Below are 22,572 nucleotides of genomic sequence, written 5' to 3'. Positions count from 1 at the left end.
CAGTCTGAGCACCATTTCCCTGAGCTTTGTGTTTCACAGCTCCTTTTGATGCTGCAGAATGTTTTTCACATTTTGTTGGAGTTGGTCCACATTCATTCCACTGTAGAAGGGAGCTTCAGTTGTCCAAGTTAACTTGCCAGTCCCTAACTTTGTGTCTCATTGCTGCTTTGGTAGACAAGAATGTCCTCAGTGGATGTGGCCACACCGTCCAGGTCCTCATCCATTCCACTGCAAAAGGAGCAAGTTAGTTGTTACCAGCTCATGTGTCTATCCCTAACCTTAGTCTCACTGTTGCCTCAGTCGGTAGACAAGAAAGTCCCCAAGGTAGGAGTGGATGTGGCCGCACCTGTCTCGCGTCCATTCCACTGTAGAAGGGAGCTTCAGTTGTCCAAGTCCCTAACTTTGTGTCTCATTGCTGCTTTGGTAGACAAGAAAGTCACCGTACTTCCCCAAGGTAGGGGTGGATGTGGCCGCACTGTCTCGCATCCATTCCACTGCAGAAGGGAGCTCCATTCGTACCAGTCTGAGCACCATTCCCCTGAGCTTTGTGTTTCATCAGTGCTGCTTCATGTTGTTCACCAGAGAGTCATCAACCAACATGCTCAGGATGTCACAGTAGATGGAGCACTGTTTCACACCCGTTCACTTGTCAAGCTTGTCTGCCATTCCCCAGATCCAGCTTCATGTCTCACTGCTGCTCCTTGACAAATAGTTGTCATTCACAAAAAGCTTGTCAGACAAGCTGAAAGGTGCACCAAGCTATCACATGTTTGCCTTGTTCAGTCATTAAGCCAGTCACGACTGCTGAACTACAAATGTACCATGTTTTGTCAATCATGAAGCCTTTTCTACACCCAGCATTCAACTTATCGTCCTATATCATCAATCTATGCAGTCTTCTTTTTACGCTCACCATTCTGAATCTTTGTCTTTTCCTTCAAACATCATGTCTTCACTGTACTCCTCCTACTTTCTCTTTGAGCATCTCAGACATTCACTTTCACTTTCATCTGATTGTTCAATGGTTCTTTTCCTTCACACTTTCCTACACTGCACTCCTCCTTACTCTGTCTCCACCACTTTCACTTTTAGCATCTCAGATATTCACTTGCACTTTCATCTGATTCTTTATATGATTCTTTTCCTTCACACTTTCCTACACTGCACTCCTTCTTACTCTGTCTCCACCACTCTCACTTTTAGCATCTCAGATATTCACTTTCACTTTCACTTGCATCCTCTGCTCTGTGATTCAAACTGTCCGTCCCTTTCAGACTTGATCAAAGTCTTACTCTGGTGACCACCTTTGTTCATCTATTCTATGAGAGCATTTATAGTCTATGGATGCCATACACATCTACACAGCACTTGTACAAATGCCACATTGTGCAAAATTTCATATTGTATGCTTGCTTCAAAAGTCTTCATTTTCATATTGTGTTATGTGATAGAATAGTGTTGTTGTGCATTGATTTAGCTTTAGAGCTCTTACTAGTCTTAGATGTTTTGCCATGAGCTGCAGTACATGTACAGATGTCTGTCTTTGTATTACACTTCTGTCTTGCTAATATCTATTCGGACATGCATTTAGCTTTGATACATTGCAATTGCCATTGATACAGAAAATTGCCAATCTAATTATAAGTTATTGCATTCACCCAAAAGTCTGAAGTAGAAAATATCCCAGACAGAAATGCTCTGGACACACTGCTAACTTGCATGTATATATGCCCTGGACACACTGAATGTTTACTAACTTGCATGTATGTACCCTGGCTGGTATATTTCTACCTTTCCTTCCTTGATGCTACTCCTTGCTCAGTGATTCATTGTTGGATCATCAAATGTCTGAACATCTGAAAACCAATGATACAGAAACATTATCGCTACTATGAGAGCAACAGCGTCAAATTGTTTTTAACAAAACACTAACAGTATAACTACATGTATTCTCCCACTATCTACTTAAGTGTATGCATGACACTTATGCATGTGTCAAGGTCTTAAATTTGTGTTTGCAACTTCAAATAGCTGATGAGAAATAACTTGATTTAGAAAAAAATGGTTTTAGTTGTTAGTGTTCTGTTGCATGTCAGTCCAAAGCCTCCCATGTTTTTCATATTGTCTTGTATGTGTTGGCTTAACACCACTTCTGTTTTAAGTTTCAGTTTATTTTACTTGATTTGTAGATTATCACTACCAAAACTAAAAAGTATATGTTGCACATGTACATATATTGTACCATTCAGAAGCAGAGTTGAACAGATATTTCCAATACAAAACTTGGACTAGACTTACCCCAATTTTCAATGAATTACCGGTATGTTGGAAAGTACAGTTCATCCTTGCATTAGAATGATTTCTACCAACACATATGAAACTTTACGCTGAGGTTTTGTATCATTATCTGTCTGAGTAACAACGTCCAAAGCTTGTTATGTTAACCGTTCTTGTGATGTGTGTTCCCCCCAGGCCCTGTCTGACATCACAGCAGAGGAAGGGGAATGTGTTATATTTGAGTGCATCGTTCTGGGCGAGCCGCAGCCACATGTCAAGTGGTACGTACAAATTGTCTTTCTTCACATCTTTCCTTTTTTTTTTTTTTTTTTTTTGAGAAACAATATTGTCTATTATGTGTTTTACAGTACCAGATTTTATATACGAATAAGATTATATGTACGCCGGCAGCAGTGTAACTTGTGAACGTACTGTACATTGGTTTTTTAATTCAATGTATGTAAACTGCGACAAACCAATAAGATACATCTCATCTCATCTTTTTATATGGCTTTGGGCTTTCAAAGCTCAGTTTAGCAAAGACTACGTTTGAGGGAGTAGCGCAATGTCTTTATTAAAAATGTTATTCTTTACACACTCATGTAAGAATTCCAGTGTATGGTATCATTAAGTTTGTAATTAGGACTGTATGGGCTAACTGCCATTTCCCTGTTACATGTAATGCAAAAATAGGTAAATATTTAAACGACTGCTTTATCATTAGAAAAAGTACCGAAACCAATGATTAGCCCCACTTGATTATAACACTATATCAAAAATGTATGCTAGCCCTTATTGTATTAGTAATTAGGATGTTAAGTTTTATTCTATACTTCTATTTTGTACTATGTTAAGAATTCTTGCCATACTTTGTACCATGTACAATTGTCGTGCGCTAAAGTTCTTCTGTATTTAGCTTGAAGCTTTCATGCTGTCACAAAATGACCCAAAATTGCCCCAAACTGCCAATTTTGTGGATCATCTCTCAAATTAAGTTGATGTGGTTAAAGTCCTCCCCGCACCAGACGGTGCGTAAGGCGGTGCCCATCTCCGTTTCGGTAGCCCTGGGCCACACAACTTCATCACTACAGCAGGGGGCTAGTCCACTGGTAGTGGTATGTGTTTAACTACCATACTCTTTCCCACATGCTGAGCGCAAAGCAGAGAAAGCAGTATGTACCATTTTTAAAGTCTTTGGTATGACCAGGCCGGGGTTCGAACTCACGACCTACCGTATGCAAGGCAAACACTCTATCCACTAGGCCATTGCCTCTTTGGTTGATGTGGGCTAAGAAGAAAACTTTATTTGTTTGTTTTCGTCAGGTTCCGCGAAGGCGCCGAGATCGAGAGCTCTCCAGACTTCACCATCTCCCAGGAGGGTGACGTCGCCAGGCTGGTGATATCGGAGGTGTTCATCGACGATGCCGGGAAGTTCACCTGCACCGCGCTCAACGAGGCCGGCAGCAGGTCATGCTACTGCTATCTCAACATCAACGGTAAGTCTTACAACAAACAAGTAAACAATAAACAAAAAACAAACAAGTAAAAATTCACATGCACCGCGCTAAACGCATAAACAATCAAATACAAGTTTTAGAGTGGCTCCATATTTGTCTGCTCATCATCATATCTTGTTGCTCTTGTCTGCTGTAACAACTTCCCTGGGCTGTTTTTCGGTTTGATTATCTGTGTGAAACAAATGCTAGACCCTTATGGAGTACAACCTTTGTTTAAGCCCAAAGCATTGTCATATGTTAGTTCTGGGATTTTAAAAGATAACGCTAAATTAATTAATATTAACTTGAGAACAGAGTCTGCGGACTATACCTTGGTGAGATGCAATTTTTTCTTGAGAAAATGAAATGGTCTGTCACAGAATGCTCCTAAGGTACAAATGTCTGTGAGGTTGTTTACTGGGAGGTACATTAGTGTGTATTATCTGTAACACTCCTGTTTTCTCTCCTCTACAGCTGCAGTGGGCATCGAGGTGCCACCTCCCCCACCACCGCCACCAAAAGTCGAAGAGTAAGTACCACACATCAGCCGTACTTTCCAGAGTAGTCGTAGCATCTTTAGTGAAGTCAATGCTTGTCTCGAGCATTGATATTTCTGACCTAGGGTGAAGAGATGCTGCTACAGTAAGAATTAGTTCAGTGCTTAGATGAGTGGCCCCCTATGGCCTTGCACTGAGCGCGTTCGTTAAAAAAAAAAAAAAAAAAACCCACCTGTGCATGATGTTGGGACAATACCATCACCTCTTTCTTCACACTAATTTAATCAAGAACAAACTCTAGTACTTGAAAAACAATGTTTCAACTCTTTCAGATCATACTAAGACTCTTTCTGATCACTATATGCTGTACTTAACAATTTCAAATTGTACAGTGTCTGCAATTGTCATATTCAACATTACGCCAAATGACAGTTGCTCAAGCAACTGGATAAAATTTTGAAACGTCTGTTTCAGCATTCTATTCAGTTGCTTGAGCAATTGTCATTTGGCGTATCTGGATTTGGCGTGTCTAACCTTCATCAACGCATATTCTACATTGTTGCATCGTCCTGAACTTGTGTATTTTTGTACCCCCATGGGACCACATGATTTTGTGGTAGATAGTACCAAGGGCATCTGCACAATAGAAAAGTTAGTCAAGCAACTGTATGGAACAGATTTTCAAACATTCAGACACTTCAGATAGCATCTTTTGTCAGTGACTGAGTGACAGAGTCAATGAGGAAAGATAGCGGATGCTGTTTGAAAAGTCTGACTGTTTACAAGCCTTATCCAATAGCTTGAGTATCTTTTGTATTGTGTATCTCATTACCTGGATGTTTAACCCTCACCAGTACAAACTGAAGTATCAAGATATCCATTAAACATGTCTGCACTTCCCTGAACTCCTTTGTTTCTCTCCGCAGGGGACCACATGATTTTGTAGTAGATAGTACAAAGGGCATCTCCAAGCCGACCTTCACGGCCCGGCTCATGCCCTGCAAGTATGTCGAAGGTCAGACCGTGATCTTCAAGATTCCGGTGGACGGAAACCCCCGCCCCGAAATCTCCTGGACTTTCAACGGAATAAAGATTGAATCTGGTGTCAGGTACGCATCTTAAAAGAATCTGTATGCATCTTAAAGTAATCTGTATATGTCTTAGAGTCATAAGATGTAGTTATGATGCTTTTACTGCTAGCTACAATGTTTCAACAAATCTAAAGAAGACAGGTATGCATCTCAAAGGAATCCGTATGCATCTTAAAGAAATCTGTATGCGTCTTAGAGTAATGAAATGTAGTTACAAGAATAGTTTTACTGCTCGCTATAATGCTTTAACAAATCTAAAGAAGGCAAGGCTATATATTCACCAGCTTGACTGCAGATTTCTATATTGGAAAATGTTGAATTTTCATTGCTTTGTGATTTCATAATCATGTCTTTCCTTAATTGAAGTTGAGTTAGTTTGCTCCCTATTTCGAAAATTATGATAATAATAATGGGTTTATTTGTTACTCAAAAGTGTACAGTTTCGAGTTACAAGTCTTCTTTCCATATTCCCCCAGATGCCACACTAGTTGTGAGACAGTTGTTATACCGTGGTTATACTGTCTATCTCTAACCTGGATCTAAGATGGTTTGTTGAATGGTGTTTGTTTCTCCCTCATGCCCTCAGACACCAAATTTCTTACGAGATGTATACAAAGTCATGTATCTCTCTGGATTTGGAATGGTTAGTTGAATAGCGTTTGTCCCTCCCTTGTCCCCCAGACACCAGATAAGTTAGGAGATGGGCTATGCCTGGATCTAAGATACCTTTTTTGACAGAGTTTGTTTTTTTCTCGTCCCCCCAGACACCAAATATCTTACGAGATGGGCTACGCTATGTTGTCGATCTCCCTACTGCTGCCGGAAGACTGCGGAGAATACGCGGTCACGGCCGGCAGCCCCTCCGGACAGGCCACACAGAAGGCTCGCCTCATGACTGAAGGTACGGGTCTTAAAGGAAGAGTTTGTGTCTTGAAAGAATCTCAAGATGTATAGTTCAGACTGGGTCTGCCTGTGGTGGCCGACACTGTGGTGGATAGCCTGGGTGCCAGACCACCGCGCTCCTAGCGCTAATCCTTCGGCGCGCCGCCGCCACAGATAGCACACGGCCCACTAAATTATCTCTCGCGCGGGGCTAGCGCGATAGAAATCAGGGTTCCGCTGCCAAGCGCTCCCGGGTGCCAACTCTATCCCTACTACTAGGTCTTCTCCGCCCAAAAGGGGTTATCATCGCATCGCGCGAAAGGTCTAGTATCCAGGCTATGTGGTGGACAGCCACTCCGTTGATACAGTGCATGGCAAACAAAATATCCCTTCTTTAATTATGAGCCATTCACCCAAAAGTTTTTTTAGAAAATAAGGCCACACCAATTCAATTTCTTGGTCAATGGATTTTTATTTTCCCCCCAAAAAAAAATTTTTTAAAAAAAATAATGAAAAAAATTTTTTTTTTGAAAATAAAAATCCATTAACCAAGAAATTAAATTGGTGTGGCCTAAGAGTCAGTAAAAATATCTTAGAAACACCACTAACCTGCATGCATGTATGTATGTACCCTGACTGGTTTATTTCTGCCTTTCCTCCTTGATGCAACGTTTTGCTCTGTGATTCATCGTTGACTACCATCAAGATCTGAGCTTCTAAAAGGGTGCAGAATCTTTATCGCTACTATGAGAGCAACAGCGTCAACTTTCGTAGAACAAAACTCCAAATATGTACATTTTGTATGTGTATGGGACCAAAGCATGAGTTGATTTTGCATTAATGTATTTGAAACTGCATAATACTGATATAACTTATAGTGAGAAAGTAACTGTTTCTTGGCATATCTTATTACCTGAATGTCTAACCTTTATCAACATGGGTATCTGTAGTCTTGGAAAGTACAAAAGAAACACTAAGATGTATGTGTTGTAGGAGACTTGAGTCCATGTCTTAAAGGAATCTCGAATGATTCATCTGAAATGTTAATGGCACTGAAATGCCTTCCACCAGAATAGCAGTAGGTCCACATTACGTAATGCATTATTTTGGAAAAGGATACAAATTCTAATTTGCTCTAACTTGTTGTACATGTGTCTGGATTTTGTCTTATACTTCATTATATCTAGTTTTACATGCATATAGTCTTGATACAGTGCATGCCATTATATTGAGGCACTTTCAGTAAAACAAAATATCAACCCTTTTATTATGAGCTGTTGCATTTACCTAAAAGTCTGAATTAGAAGTTAAGAGTTAGTGAAAATGTTTTAGAGACACCACTAACTTGCATGTATATATCCTGTCTGTTTTATTTTTGCCTTTCCCTCCTTGATGCAACATTTTGCTCGGTGATTCATTGTTGTGACTCTGAGCCTGTAAAAGGGTGAAGAAGCTTTATCGCTACTATGAGAGCAACAGCGTCAACTTTTGTAGAACAAAACTCTATTATACAGTCACAGCATGTATATGCAATGATAAATAAAGCATGGGATGGAAGCAGTTGATTCCTCCATTATTTTGTGTATTCATTTCTTTTTATGTATTTGAGACTTCAAAGACCTGATATACTAGTAACTTATAGTGAGAAAGCATGTCAATAATAGTTTCTTTCGATTTTATTATCTTGCTTGTGAGTCTTTGGCTGACCTGACTTTATTTAGATCCACAATTAGCTTGACTGCTTGACATTTCTTTTAGCAACTCTTGAAAGTCAAAATGAAAGTACTTAGAAGTTCTTGAGAAACCTTAAGACACATCTTGTTCCTTCAGCTGAGTACAAGATGTGAATCTGAATGCAGATGTGTATTTGTAATCTTGGAAAGTTCTTGAGAAACCTTAATACCTATGTTGTAGGTGTATGTGTAATCTTGGAAAGTTCTTGAGAAACCTAAAGACGTGTGTTGTTCCCCCAGCTGAGTACGAGATGTGGCTGGTCCAGGAGGAGGAGAAGGCCAAGAAGGCCCAGCGCATCTCCCTGGTTACGGAGATGGAGGAGAAGTTCTCTGCATCCGAGACTGAGGGCGAGGCTGTCGTCAAGCCGAGCGCAGCCGGACTGACTCGCCAAGCAGGTCAGTGAGATGATGTTTTCCCTTCAAGTTTTTATTTTTTCAGTATTGAGCCTTGAAATGGTTGCCTGAATTGCGCTGTAGACTATATAAAGCTGGACTGACACGCCAAGCAAGTCAGCAAAATGAGATTACCATAGCTTTAAAAAAAAGTTCATCTGAGTTGGTTGTAGTATACTTTAATTGTAGATCCATGACTGTGAACAGGTGAGCTTTTTCAAATTCTAGTTCTAGAATTGCAATGATTTTGGACAATATTACCGTGACATGGAATTCATCTGTGTTTGTGGCAGTATACTTTACTGTAGATAGAGATTGTCAAGAGGTGGACCAAATTCACCCAAAACCATTCACATGTCTATAGACTTAAATTGCTGGAAGTAGGAAATTGTTCACTTCTTGATAAAGGCTTGATTTGCAGGGCTGAATTTTCTATATTGTTTAGTTTTGAAGTTTTTACCTATTGTATAGTAGTCGTTTGTTCTAAGTTATGTATTTTGAATTTTCATGATTATTGTGGTTTTAATCAATAGAGATTATCTTTTCTTTTCATTTTCATTTACATTTTCATTTTCATTAGACATTAATAAAATGATCACCCATCATCCAGGCATTGCCGAGGCCCGCATCATCGAGTCCAAGATCTCGATGGAGGGGTACGGCGAGTACCTGGAGGCCAAGAAAAGTGGGCAGAGCCCCGAGCGCGGACCCCGGTCCCGTTCCCGCTCTCCCCGCCGCGACACGACAGACCCCGGCGTGAAGGAGAAGCACTTCCGCCCGCAGATTGTACAGCGCCCCGAGGACCTGGAGGTCATCGAGGGTCAGATGGCGAGGTTCGACCTGAAGGTCTCCGGCCGCCCGCCTCCCGACATCCAGTGGTTCCTGAATGGGCAACCTGTACAAGACGACGCCACACACAAGGTACGTTCATCTGGGGAACCTTTGGGGTTAGAAATGTTGTGTTGCTCCAATCTTTCCAGCTCAAATAGGTGCTGCAGGCTTGGCAACCCGATATACAGCAATACATTCTGATTGATATTTAGGAAAAAAAGTCATTTACCAGATTCTGTCTGAACAGACAACCTGTACAAGACGACGCCACACACAAGGTACGCTGGGCTGTTTAGTACCTACATGTATAACCTAACCTTAACCTGTACAAGACGACTTCACACACAAGGTACGCTGGGCTGTTTAGTACCTACATGTATAACCTAACCTTAACCTGTACAAGACGACTTCACACACAATGTACGCTGGGCTGTTTAGTACCTACATGTATAACCTAACCTTAACCTGTACAAGACGACGCCACACACAAGGTACGCTGGGCTGTTTGGGCACCCTGGGGGGAATTTTGGGGAATGAAGATTTCATGCACATGAGTGCCAGCTTTGACCACCCCACACACTGCAAGATACGTGTAGTTTGCTTTTTTTTTACTAACTTGTGAGCTTTTGCAAGAATTTTGAGAAGAAATTCCCTTTCATAATACATGTAGCCACAAATTTTGAGAGAAAAAGAAAAAGTGAGACGTACTGTAAGCTACATTTGTGGTTGTGATTCAAAGGAGTCTCTGAGTTTCCTGAAGAAACATCCCTCATGAACCTGCGGTTTATGAACCACAGTGACACGACCTTTAACCCCTGAACCCCTGCTTTTGTGACCCCTGACCTGCAATGCTAGGCAACCGCTGATAAAATGCTGTAAACTCTTCAATCCTGGTCATGATTCAAACAAACTCTCTGAGTTTCTTGATGAAACTCTATTGAACCTGCGGTATGAACTTGAAAAGGACCCCTGACCCTTACCCCTTGAACTTTGCGCCATAATCTTGTAGAAGCCAACCCTGCAGAAACTTTTCCTTAGTGAAGTGGAGTTCAAAATGCAAAACATACTTTAGAATAGGAAAAGTTAGAATACGTTTTTGTCAAAACATATCAAGTGTTACAGTAGACAGTGACAACTTCTAATGATACCTTTTCCCTAACTTTGTGCTCAATTTTTCTGATTGAAATTAGGACCATTTGGTGAAGCTTCAAATGATGCATGACTGTGTTTTTTTACTAAAACCTCTCGGTGATGATTTTTGCTGCAGAATCAGATTCTGATCTGGTCTTTACTGAAGTCAAATTAAAAATGAACCAGGCATGATCATCATTACCAGTCTTTTGTGTGCCACATTCACACAAAGGAAAACATATTAACTGTTTTACAACTACCAGTCTATCAATCTACCAATGATGATCATCATACTTTGTGTGGCAACATTCACACAAGTGTTTATATACAGTACTTAACATCTCAGTCTGCCTGTAACACTACAGGGTTAGTGATTACATCCATGGCCAGCTGAAGGTGTGAACTGTTCATGGTTCAGACAAGTGATGAAACGGTCACTTCCATGGCTATGAAACCTGAAATTCATTGTCATGATTCATCCTCTAATGTTGCCAACATTTTACAACAGATTTTATGCTAACAGAATCTTATGTTTGTATAACAGTAGCCGATGTAACAAAAAATGTCACTGAAAACATTCTCTTTTTGATTGAAAAATGTGCCAGTCAAATATTTTCTTTCACCTGTCCTTGGTGCTGAACCCCCGGTTACACCCTTTTCTAACTTTCCCACTCACTTAAATATTATTTACAGACTGTTCTTAAATGTGTCTAATCTCACTGCATCTGAAAGTACTTTCTGCCATCCTCCCTTGCTCACTGTTACTCTCTCCTAACCTTCCTGCTAATTTGAATATTAGGGACTTCTTGTCTAATCTCACTGCGTCTGAGAGTGCTCATTACTTTTCCCACTGCGCTCCAGGCTGTGGTGAATGAGGGAGGCATCCGCTCCCTGCTGATCATCCCCGCGACCCCGGACGACTCTGGCGAGTACACGTGCGTCGCTGTGAACCGCGCCGGCAAGGCTTCGTTCACTGTCAGACTCAACGTTGTCCGTAAGTATATACTCTAATGTGTTTATGTTATTCCTTAATAGAGATTCATTAATAGGAACCGTTAAGCTGTTAGGAAGTCTGTTAGGGTGATGCCAGTGATATTCACCTTTTTCTCTTGGTCAGAAAGACATTTAAGACATTAACCTATAGTTATTATCATCATATCTTAGGTTGCCTGAGAAATAATAGAATAGCAATTGTCGGTATCGACTTGAAACTTAAGGAGGTTTCTAGCACCAAAAAGTATATCTGTGTTAAGGCTGTTTAATCATTTGCAGCTAATCTACATTTTAATGAACAATTAACAACCATCATCCATGAACCATATGACTTCATTTACACATGTTTTAAGAAAAGAGACGTGTAGACTATATATTTAGATGTACATGTAGAACAACAATAAATTTGGCCCCCTGGGGTACATGAATATAAATTAAAGCTTGTTGTCGTTGTTCCAGCCCGAGTTATCGGAGAGCGGCCAGAGTTCCTGCAGCGTATCCAGAACGTGCAGGTTCAGGAGGGGCTGCCTGCAGAGATGCGCACTCGCATCCACGGCGTACCCTACCCGCAGATCGCCTGGCAGAAGGACGGATACACCATCACAGAGAGACCTGGGCTCAGGTTAGCACTGTTTGTTGTTTGTTCTGGTTCCTGCTCAAAGACACTCTGCCACAGGAAGAACACTAAGGAACAGTCACAACATCACTGTTCCCTATGCCGGAACTAAGAGACTGCAGCAATCCTTCCTGCATTGCGCCATCAGGCTGTACAACAACTTACCTTCCGGGTCCTGAACATTCAGTTTTCCACTTGACTTGACTTGAAGTAATGTTGTGAATTTTCTAACAGCTTTGTATCAATTTTGTCTTTGTACATTGATGATGATTTTAATGAAATCTGTAACAAATGGTACTCAATTCAGAGGGAACGCAGCTGTGTTCTCTCTGCCTATGTACATTTGATGAAAAAATGTGTAATAATAATAAGTAATGTACTGTAGATATTTGTTTATCTTTTTATTAGATTTTACCATGTAAAGTTTAAGAGATGAAAAAGCAATTGTTTACAAGGTGTCATTTCACACAAAAGGTTATCAGGTTTAAAACAATGAGAAAGTTTATATTTGTAAGTGTCAAATTAGAAGGCTACGCAAATCAAATGCTTTTTCCCCTGATTTCTAAAAAAAGATAGATTATATGCCTTTGGTGATTGAAAAGATCATCAAGTGTGGTATAACTAAGTGTACTGTATTGATTTTGTTCTTTTTAATCTTTAAGTTTGAACTTTTTTGAAAGGTTTAAGGTGCTTGATTAAACAAAAATTTGCTTAATTAACGGTGGATATCTTATATTCTAAGGCATTGTCTGTACAAAAAGTTGAAGAGTATGCTGGTCAGTTACTGATCAACGTGTTAATTCTCCCCGCCCAGAATGACGAACCAGGACGGGCTGGTGTCCCTGATTTTCGACATTACCGACAAAGAGGATGACGGCTGGTACACGGCCGTGGCGTTTAACAGCGCCGGTACCGTGGCAACCCGCTGCAAGCTGACTGTGGTCCCCACATTCAAGAAGGCCGAGCCGCCGCAGAGGCTGGTCGTCGCCAAGTCTAAGAGAACCGCAGAGTTCAAGAGAGAGTGAGTTTGATTTTATTGTGCAAGCTACACCGATTCAATCTAAACTTTGTTCTCAGAGTTTAAAACATTATGCTTAACTAGAAGATCAACATGAAAACAGACTCATAATAAGAGGGGAGTCTAAGAGAACCGCAGAGTTCAAGAGAGAGTAAGATTATCTGTTTGATTTTATTCTATAAGCCACACCAATTCAGTTTATTCTCAGAGTTTAAAACATTGTACTTAACTAGAAGATCAACATAAAAACGGACACTCTAATAAGAGGAAAGTCCAAGAGAACCGCAGAGTTCAAGAGAGAGTGAGTTTACTTGTTTGATTTTATTCTAAGAGTCCGAGAGGAAAGATTCTGAAGGGTTAGGGTCTGATTATACCAACTACTACAAAACTAACAGTAATTGTGTAATTTCGTACCCTTAGGACAGGACATGGCATGATCATCTCAAAGAAAATCGTGAAGATTGGAGACTTGTGCTGAATCTAGTTAGTCAGGTCCCAAACCAGGTCCTTTTTTTGCCTGACTGGACAAGAATTATATAGTCCATGGTTATTATTATTGATAGGTAGAATTTTGTGTTAATATATATAGTTTATTGCAAGTTCTTGCCCGTAGGCTAATTGCAAGTACATGTAACATGAAAGGACGGACAGACAATATATTAACAATACAGCATGTGACTATTCTAGACTAAGTCTAAATACAAACACTAAATTCTATCTTATTTGGGTTTGACTTCTTTTTTCCGAGACAGTGGAAGATGAATGATCCCACTTTTTCTATAATGTGTGGGTTTTGTGATGTTAAGAGGAGAGTAGTTTTCTTTTTGTCCGTTAACATGGAGAAATTTGGTGGCCTCATGAAACAGCGCCTTTAAAAACAAGAAGCTTTATAACATAAAAACTATATTTTCTGACGGAATAATTCCTGTTCTCCTCACAGGGAGGTGACAGCCATCTCCAAGTTTGGCGAGGAGGCTGTAGACGAAGAGGACCTGTACGACAAGTTGCGTAAGCAGCGTCCCGTCTTTAAGACCAAGATCAGCCCTGTGAACCTGGAGGGAATGGGCCGCGCCCACTTTGAGTGCCGCCTGGTCCCCATCGGAGACCCCAACATGAAGGTGGAGTGGCTCAACAACGGGCAGCCCATCGAAGCAGGTAGGGAAAAGAAAGCTTTAAGATCACTATAAAAAGAAAGGACTGATGTAGTTAATGATAAGTAGTTTAAATAGATTACATGTACCAAGCTATGAGATGTCTGTTGGCCCTTCAAAGCTGGTGAGGAATAGTTATAGACTTTAAAGAATGGTTATAAGTTAATAGCAAATTCTTGGTAGGGAGAAAATTTATAAGAAAAACACTTTCATTAGCATGAAAGCTCATCTGTGTTGGTACATAGCATGAGGAATATATTTCAATTCATTTCGAATTCAAATCAGTTTTCTTGTTGTTGGATGATGTAAAGGAGGTATAATTTTGAATTATTGGTTGACAATTGTAGCTGCTTGATGTTAGGTTTTACTGTGGACTTAAGACCAAAAAAATTCATTTTCCCTCCCAGCCAACCGTTTGCAGTATGTGAACGAGTTTGGTTTCGTGAGCATGGACTACCTGGTGGCGTATCCACGCGACACCGGTATCATCAGCTGCCGCGCAACCAACCAGCACGGAGACGCCGAGACTTCCTCTCGCCTGGTGGTCAAAGGTCAGCTCCTTCTGTCTTTCTTATGTTTGCCTAGAAGCACTATTCAGTAGCTTTGCCTTTTACTCCATCAGAAAACAATGTTTTGAAAATAGTTTTAAGTTGAATCCTGCCATTAAGTTAATTGAAGAAACAATTTTACACAGTTTTTGACTTTCCGAAAAAATGTAACTCATCTCTAGAATGATAATTACTATAATTGTTTAACAAAGAAGGGCATCTAAGGCTTTACAATCCAGCCATCAGCCATACAGGTCATGATAGTTTCATACTAAACATTTAGATTTGGGATAATCCTTACTTTTAACCAGTCTATTCTTATATATCTGTAGAGGGCGAATTTATTAGACCTTAAAGAAGAAGCAAGTACTTGTTGATAATCATTAAGTTTCAGGGAACCCTGCAGCAGTACAATCTAATACTGGATACTACTACTTCATATGGTAGCATGAATGTTCATCTAAGTTGTATAATTGTTTTCCTAACGACATTAAACTCCTTTTCAGACGTTCCTGGGAAGATTGAGGAGACCCAGCTGCCTGAGGGGATGCGGGGCATCAGCAAACTCACAGAGTACGAAAGGAGGCTCAGAGAGTGAGTTCTGATCAGTTGTTTTCCCTTGCCAAACTGTTGTCTAATGTAGCATTAATGCCGCACTACACGCTCCTTAGCGGAGCACATTGGGCATTAATGCTGGATTCCCTCTGCTCCCTTTGGAACAGAGCATTAATACCAGCATACACCCCTGTCCATGGCTGCTAGGACATTGAGGGACTGGTATTTGGACAGCCATAATTACCATGAAATTACCATGGCAGTGTGCACTAACCAAGCATTAGTACTACTGCATATGTACATGCATTCCTGGCATTAATGCTACATTAGACAACAGTTTGGCAAGGGTTACTGACAACACATCTTGAAATATTTTTATTTTTGTTTATTGGTTTGGCTGTTCAGCACGCACAGCCAGGGCTGCTCAACTAGCCTGTTGCTATTACAAATGGCTAGCCCTGCTGGCAATACTTTCTTCTGCATACCTGCACCATTCAGTAACTTTGCCTTTAACTCTATCAAAAAACAATGTTTTGAAAATATTATAATTAATAAGTAGTATGTTGAATCCTGCCTAGAAGCTATGTGAAAATGATTTAAAATTGACACTGTGTGACAGTAATACTACCTATTCATATATTTTTTTATACAAAAGAAATTCTTCAGAATCTGATAGATTTTCAAAAATAACAGTTACTGTAATTCATCTATTGCCCTGTTTTCTCAGTTGTTAAGTGCTTTAAAGATAAGACAATTTTGTGCTCCTCCCCCCAGGTCAACCATGCGTACATACGTAGACGAGGCAGAGCCAGAGTTCGAGAAGGCTCCACCAGAGATCGTGATGCCGCCGGAGGGCTGCCGCGTGGTGGAGGGCGAACAGGCCAAGTTCCACTGCCGCATCACAGGCCACCCCCAGCCCAAAGTACGCTGGTACCTCAACGGAACCATCATCAGGAAGGTCAGTCACCCTTTTTTTCTATTAACAGGTTTGTTCAATGCAAGGCCACTTTAATATAGGAATTCTACATGTATGTAGGGCCACTTTAATATAGGAATTCTACATGTATGTAGGCATTGAACGAAGTATATGGAAGGTGGAGATGATTATGCTTGGGGACAACAGTGAACATTTGTATCAAAGGCTTGTAGGTTGTATAAGGGAGGGAAACAGTTGTCAGGGAGAGAGTTCCAAACTTTAGCAGTCCGTCAGTCTCAAGTTGGCAGTCTGTGGCAGGAAGCTGTTGCTGTAGAAGGACTTTGAGACTGGTCAATGTACAGTTTTGAAAACTTTTTATCACCTTCTTCTTGCCTTGACAGAGCTTCGTTTCATGCCATTGAAAAGTTCCTGATGAACCTATAAAAGATTCATATTCAAGGATCCTTGTATATTTTCCATCACAGAGCATTAGCGAAAAGTTAGGGTTGCATTATGTTGATATACGATGTCACTATCCTTCCAAAGATTACTCCATGCTAAAGAGTGGAATGTTTTACCTCACAGAGCAAGCGCTTCCGTGTGTGGTACGACGGAATTTTCCACTTCGAGATCCCGGAGGCTAAGACGCTGTATGCCGGTGAGGTCAAGGTCGTGGCTGAGAACAGCCAGGGCACCGCCGAGACGGTCGTGCCCCTTGAGGTGCAGCTCAAGGAGGACTACAGGACCATCCTTAAGACTCCTCCAAAGAGTAAGACTCAGTTCTCTTCTTAGATGTTTTAACATTAAATATGACACACATCATAATATTATGTCCTAAATTAAAGCAATGCTTGTTATATACAATCTTCAAGACTCCTCCCAAAAATAAGACTCGGTGTTATTTTTTAGATATTTTAACATCTCTTAAACATAAAACACAATGGCGATATACTGCATTGAAGCAAATTGCTTATTATATACAGTTCTTAACAAGTAAATCATGCAAAGCTGTGCCATCAGACTGATTTTAGATTTCGTAGAAAAACAATTGTCACTTTGCTTAATACATGGCCTTTAAAATCAGTATATAGAAAGGCTATATTTTCAAACCCGGAAGCACAAATTGAAATATTCAAACTGTTCTCTGTAACAATGGTGGAACAATGTCATGTAATGTGTAATTATAGTGTCGACTTGGAAGTAAGATTTATACGAAAGTTTCTCATTAAGTTCAACTTCCATCAGCAATACTTCCGGGTTCATCCTTTGTGTTTCTGATTGTTTCTGGGGCACCAAAAGTACCAGACATAATCAATTTTTCACAGCGACAAACACAGAGACGTTAAAACCGTTTCTTCTCCACACAGCTGCTGCCGACCCTGACCTTCGCCGCTACCACCGTCTGAAGGGACGTGAGGAACTCACCATCAAGCGCGACCGCTCGCCAGGGTTCGAGATGCCTAAACTCAAGAAGGTTGAGAAAGGTGAGTGGAGAACATCATCTTCATATGTCTTCCTTGTAACCCTCTAACAACCCCTTAAAGAGGGGGGTGCAGATTATGGCAGGGAGGCTGTCAGTCTAGTCCTAAAGGCCTCTACTGTCGGTGTCTGTACAATGTTGCCTTGTTCCACTCTCTAATCTCTAATCGTATGTGGCGTAAACTAGAGTCCAAAACATTTTGTTTGCTTGGAGTAACTAGTGTTTAGGTTTATGATTTCTGCTGGTTTGTCCAAGGGAAGTTTGCCTATTCACTTTGGGTTAGAAAGGGGTTTCAGAATTCTATGAAAAGTTGGTTGAGTTCTCATTTTTTAGACATACAATCATGATGTAACCTGGGTTACATGGAAAGTAGGTCATGGAATCGGGATGTAGTTTCCTGGCAAAACAAACAAAACTGAAACTGAATGTCTTTCATATTGTGATCCCCTTTACTTTTGCACAAATTCTGAAGATCTGATTGACTCCTAACTGTAGGAAGGATATCTATTAGCTAGAGAAGTCTGTTGCTAAGTTAAGGAAGAATCAGAATGAGGAAAAGACTGCCTTTTAGGTTTGTTTCCATTAAGTGCCAGCTAGTTAGCATGTTACTGACAGAAGTGGTGCCTTTAGTTAGTACATGTAGTCCTGTAACCTTTATTTTGAAGGACTTTTGCTCATAATATTTTTAGCCTTGCTCAATATCACCAATAAAGAAAAGTAAAAGCTTATAGTAACACTTCTTGTTAAGGTTCAAAAGCAGTGGAAACAGACATGCTTGCACCCAGAATAAGGCTGATGGAGTTGGGACGGTTGTGCAGTTTAGCGAGTTGGTCGTCTTTTGTACCCCAAGGTCACGATAATGAATGGCAAAGTCCACAGCCTGCGACCTTCAAACATTCCACCATTTGCATGAGAAGTGCCCCCCTCCCCCCTGGTGCTCTGGCTTTGTCATGCCTTGTTTGTTAACTGGCAAACACAAAACCCAAGCAACCCGTGACTAACATGAAGTGATTTTTAATGTGCGGCCAAACTGTTTGATCTGCTTGTTTCTCAGCAATGGACCCTCATTGTTAAAAACTTTTTATCTATAGATGAAGTAATTGCTTACATTTAATGTTAACATTGTATTTGATTTAGATGTTAGTATATCATATCATCATATTATATCAAATTATGAGGAAAAAACCTATTCTATATAGATTTTTAACATAACGCCATTTGATACACAATGTAAATATGTCCCTGCATAGATGTAGAACAGTTAGAGAAGTTGACATGACCCCCATTTCAGACTGCCGAAAGAAAAGGCAGAGCATGACATTCTGGAACACGCATTTCCTTCATAAATATATAAACCAGAGGTATCTTTTTCATCCTGCTTGACTGTAGCCAAGTAGAAGACAGAGTTGGCCACTGATAGAGAGATATTGAAAGGATTTTTTAAAAATCAATTCGTAAGAGCCTGATGTTGCCATCGATTTACGAAGAAAGGCGGCTCATTTGTTAGTGTAGCAGCATCTCTTCACCCTAGGCCAGAAACATCAATGCTTGAGACAAGTATTGACTTCACTGACCCATTAGGAGAAGCAGGGGTTACGAAGGCTGCTCGGGAAATTCCCTACCACATTTTAGGCCTGAATGTTTTTGGTTCACTCACAGTCACACTGGGGCATGCCCCTGCTCTTTTTCAAAAGATGTGGTGGGTTCTTTTACATGCTCAAGGTGTGACTCTCCTCAAACACGGGACCTCCATTTAGCGTCCTATCCGAGGGACGTCCCGAACCCTAACCCATTGTTTGATGTTAATTTGACATTTTCTGTTCCCCAGTAACCAAAGAGAAGAGTGAAGCAGAGCTGGCCTCAGTGGAACTTCAGAAGAAGTTCAACAAAAGGTTCGAGCCCGGCTACTATGAGAAGCTGGCCGGAATGGAGCTCAAGGGAATCACCAAGGAAGAAATCAAAATTGTAAGGACAATTTTTTTGTCGATTTGTTTTGTTATAGCTTACAAGAAATTACCACGTAGATTACCACATACTTTTTTTATTAGATGATTAAGATATGCACAAGCAAACATCTAAGACAAAGCCTTTTGATAAGAAATTTCCCAGTTAGTAACTGGCAGAAAACAGTGGATGAGGGTCTGCATGGGGAGATCCTAGGAAAGCTTAATGATAAATTCAGGAGGCCTGGCCATGCTTAATAGTGAGTTAACCACTGTTCTTGTGAAAAGGTTTGGGAAAGATTCCTTGTTTCTTTATTGTTTTTTTGTGTCCTTTTGCTTTCTTTGCGTCTGGCAAAAATCTATTCTGCAAACAAAATCTGGTTTTGAACGTTCAGCAGAGGACAAGAAACAGAATTATTGACAAATATAGCAATAGTCTAAGATGTCTTCACCTTGTCTTGAGATGTATCTAAGACATCTTCACCTTGTCTTGCAGGAGGCCAAGCCCCTGAAGAAGCGAGAAGTGGCGGTGGAGGCAGCGCCCGTGAGGGCCGCCCCGCCCCCTGAGAAGAGACCGAAGAAGGAACCCGGCATGGAGGAACCCAAGTTCACCCAGAAGTTACAGAACCAGAAACTGAAACCTGGTGAGTTCATAAGTTAATAATTTGATATTACTAGTTAATTGATTAGTTAATAAAGAAAATGCACAATATTTTTGGGAGTAAGCATAACTGAAAAAAAGAAACCCAAGTTCACCCAGAAGTTACAGAATCAGAAACTGAAACCTGGTGAGTTGATAAGTTAATAGCTTGATATTACTAGTTAATTGATTAGTTAATAAAGAAAATGCACAATCTTTTTGGGAGTAAGCATAACTGAAAAAAAAACAAGTTCACCCAGAAGTTACAGAACCAGAAACTGAAACCTGGTGAGTTAAAAATTTTGATAATTTGATATGACTGGTAATTGTTGAAAAGGATTGGTTGATGAAAAGGAAAAACACAATCATCTTTTTGGGAGTAAGCATAACTGAAAAAAAGAAATCCAAGTTCACTCAGAAGTTGCAGAACCAGAAACTGAAACCTGGTGGGTTAAGTAGTTGATAATCTACTAAGATCAGTAAATGTTTTAATTGATAAGTTAATGATAAGTTGATGAATTCAAATGCAACCACTGGATACTCTTTTAGCATGATTGAAGAAAATTTCACCAGAAACTGAAACCTGGTGGTTAATAAGTTGATAAAACTGGTTAATGTGTTTATTGATGTTATCAAGTTAGTAGAGCGTACACAAAGTCATGAAATGAAGTTTTCATTAGAATTAAGGTCAAGAACTCTAAAACACATTTGAAAACTTCAAATGGTTGTAAAGCCTTTACATAACTTACAATAGTCTATGATGCAAGTTGTATGATGAATAGCTTCTTTCAGAGGCATCACATTGAAAGAAAGCCAATTGTATGCAAATCTTACCCATTGTATTCAAATCTCATTCTCTCACTGCCATTGTATGCAAATGAGGTACCAAATATGGCAGGGAAGGTCAGGGTGAAACGTGATCCTATCCCTGAGTCAGAAATAGCCTGGGAGGTATTTATTCTATGTTAAGCATGCGAGTAGGAATGCCGAGTATGTCTGTATGACTGCCATGTAGCCCCTTGGGTTGGGAGGGGGTGGTGGTATGTGGAGTATGCCAGGGCTGTAGCTTAGTGAGGTTTTATCACCCTATATGGGAGGCAAGCACTAGTGGAGGATAGATAGTAGACGATAATGAAATGTCAGAGTTCAAGAACTGAATCTCAGCCAAAACTTTGCAGATAGTCAAATTGTTTAGCCCTTTTTACCAACTGTCAGGAATGATAATTCAATCTTGGGACTTAAGAAGGACAAAGAATTAAGCAGATGAATTCAAAATATTACCAATTAATCAACAAGTATGACTTTATTATCAAACTTTAGAAAAATAAATGCACATCCACCCAATGGTATATAGCACATCAATATGAATATCAAAAGCAAAATATATATATATATATAATATATTTAAGTCTCTCAAGTCTTATAATCAAATTCATTTGATATGTTATTGATATGCATTTTTTACACACCATCTTCCTATTTCTCTGAAAAAATACATGTCAAGTACTTTATTGTACTGTGTTCTTTTTTCTAATCTAATTGGTTATTTAAATTCTTACAAGTTAATGAAGGAAGGCATTCACATATTTAGGCTCAAGCTTTTGGCCTCCCTCGCACTGTTATATCTCATATATATGTCATTGTTTATGTATTTTCTAAGTGCGATTGATATAAGATAGATTATTAACCATCTGTTTCCTCCCCCCTCCCCTCCCAGGCGAGCAGTGCCGGTTTGAAGCGAAGGTGACCGGCAAGCCGGAGCCACGCATCAGCTGGTATAAGAACGGCGCGGAGCTCCAGTCGAGCGACCGGATCCAGATCTCACGCGACGGAACCACCAGCGTACTCTGCATCCCCAACCCAGACCACGAGGACTCTGGGACGTACGTCTGCAAGGCCGACAACGCCGCGGGAAGTGCGTCGTGCACCGCCTTCCTACTCGTGCCAAGTAAGTGTCTTTAAGTTTCCTTCACGTGCCGAGTAGGTGTTGTACCATTTCTTAATTGTGAAATCACACATCTATAAATCATGTTGATTGTTTTCACTGTGTAGAGGGGCTTGCCCTCATCTGCAGGTACTTATTCTTAAAAATCAATGAACAAAATAAGTAGGGAAAAACAAGAAATTCCATCTGTCACATATTTCACTTGGGGTTAGCAACCACTCCCTCTAAAAATTATCCTGCTACTGAAACAGCAAGGAATTTGCTGCCTTTTGTGCTACTACACTGTAGGCACTATATACAAGGGTCTGAACAAAGGAACAAATAAACACATTTCACAGGCACTATAGAATGATTGAATAAAGATATAGTGAAACCTTAATGAGATAAGTATGAAATAAATGTGATTGTGCAAGTTCTTTGAAAACAGAAAATTTAA

The 22,572-nt window shown here is 40.2% G+C and overlaps 1 protein-coding gene across 1 annotated transcript in view; it reads left to right on the top strand.

Annotated features, from left to right (window-relative positions):
• LOC136420990 (titin-like) overlaps nucleotides 1-22,572 on the top strand; it is a 93,142-nt gene that overhangs the window by 47,131 nt on the left and 23,439 nt on the right. The window contains exons 35-53 of the mRNA XM_066408133.1: nucleotides 2,473-2,558; nucleotides 3,601-3,773; nucleotides 4,248-4,302; nucleotides 5,197-5,379; nucleotides 6,126-6,262; nucleotides 8,217-8,372; nucleotides 8,950-9,290; nucleotides 11,193-11,325; nucleotides 11,784-11,946; nucleotides 12,755-12,961; nucleotides 13,899-14,113; nucleotides 14,517-14,660; nucleotides 15,164-15,251; nucleotides 15,987-16,170; nucleotides 16,714-16,897; nucleotides 17,496-17,612; nucleotides 19,437-19,573; nucleotides 20,048-20,195; nucleotides 21,909-22,139. Coding sequence (XP_066264230.1) covers nucleotides 2,473-2,558; nucleotides 3,601-3,773; nucleotides 4,248-4,302; nucleotides 5,197-5,379; nucleotides 6,126-6,262; nucleotides 8,217-8,372; nucleotides 8,950-9,290; nucleotides 11,193-11,325; nucleotides 11,784-11,946; nucleotides 12,755-12,961; nucleotides 13,899-14,113; nucleotides 14,517-14,660; nucleotides 15,164-15,251; nucleotides 15,987-16,170; nucleotides 16,714-16,897; nucleotides 17,496-17,612; nucleotides 19,437-19,573; nucleotides 20,048-20,195; nucleotides 21,909-22,139 — 3,082 coding nt within the window. The remainder of the gene's footprint in view (nucleotides 1-2,472; nucleotides 2,559-3,600; nucleotides 3,774-4,247; nucleotides 4,303-5,196; nucleotides 5,380-6,125; nucleotides 6,263-8,216; nucleotides 8,373-8,949; nucleotides 9,291-11,192; nucleotides 11,326-11,783; nucleotides 11,947-12,754; nucleotides 12,962-13,898; nucleotides 14,114-14,516; nucleotides 14,661-15,163; nucleotides 15,252-15,986; nucleotides 16,171-16,713; nucleotides 16,898-17,495; nucleotides 17,613-19,436; nucleotides 19,574-20,047; nucleotides 20,196-21,908; nucleotides 22,140-22,572) is intronic.

Source organism: Branchiostoma lanceolatum, chromosome 15 (genome assembly GCF_035083965.1).
Source record: "Branchiostoma lanceolatum isolate klBraLanc5 chromosome 15, klBraLanc5.hap2, whole genome shotgun sequence".
NCBI classification, from domain to species: Eukaryota; Metazoa; Chordata; class Leptocardii; order Amphioxiformes; family Branchiostomatidae; genus Branchiostoma; species Branchiostoma lanceolatum.
The sequence above is the reverse complement of the archived record's forward strand: the minus strand, read 5'-3'. Positions and strand labels throughout refer to the sequence as shown.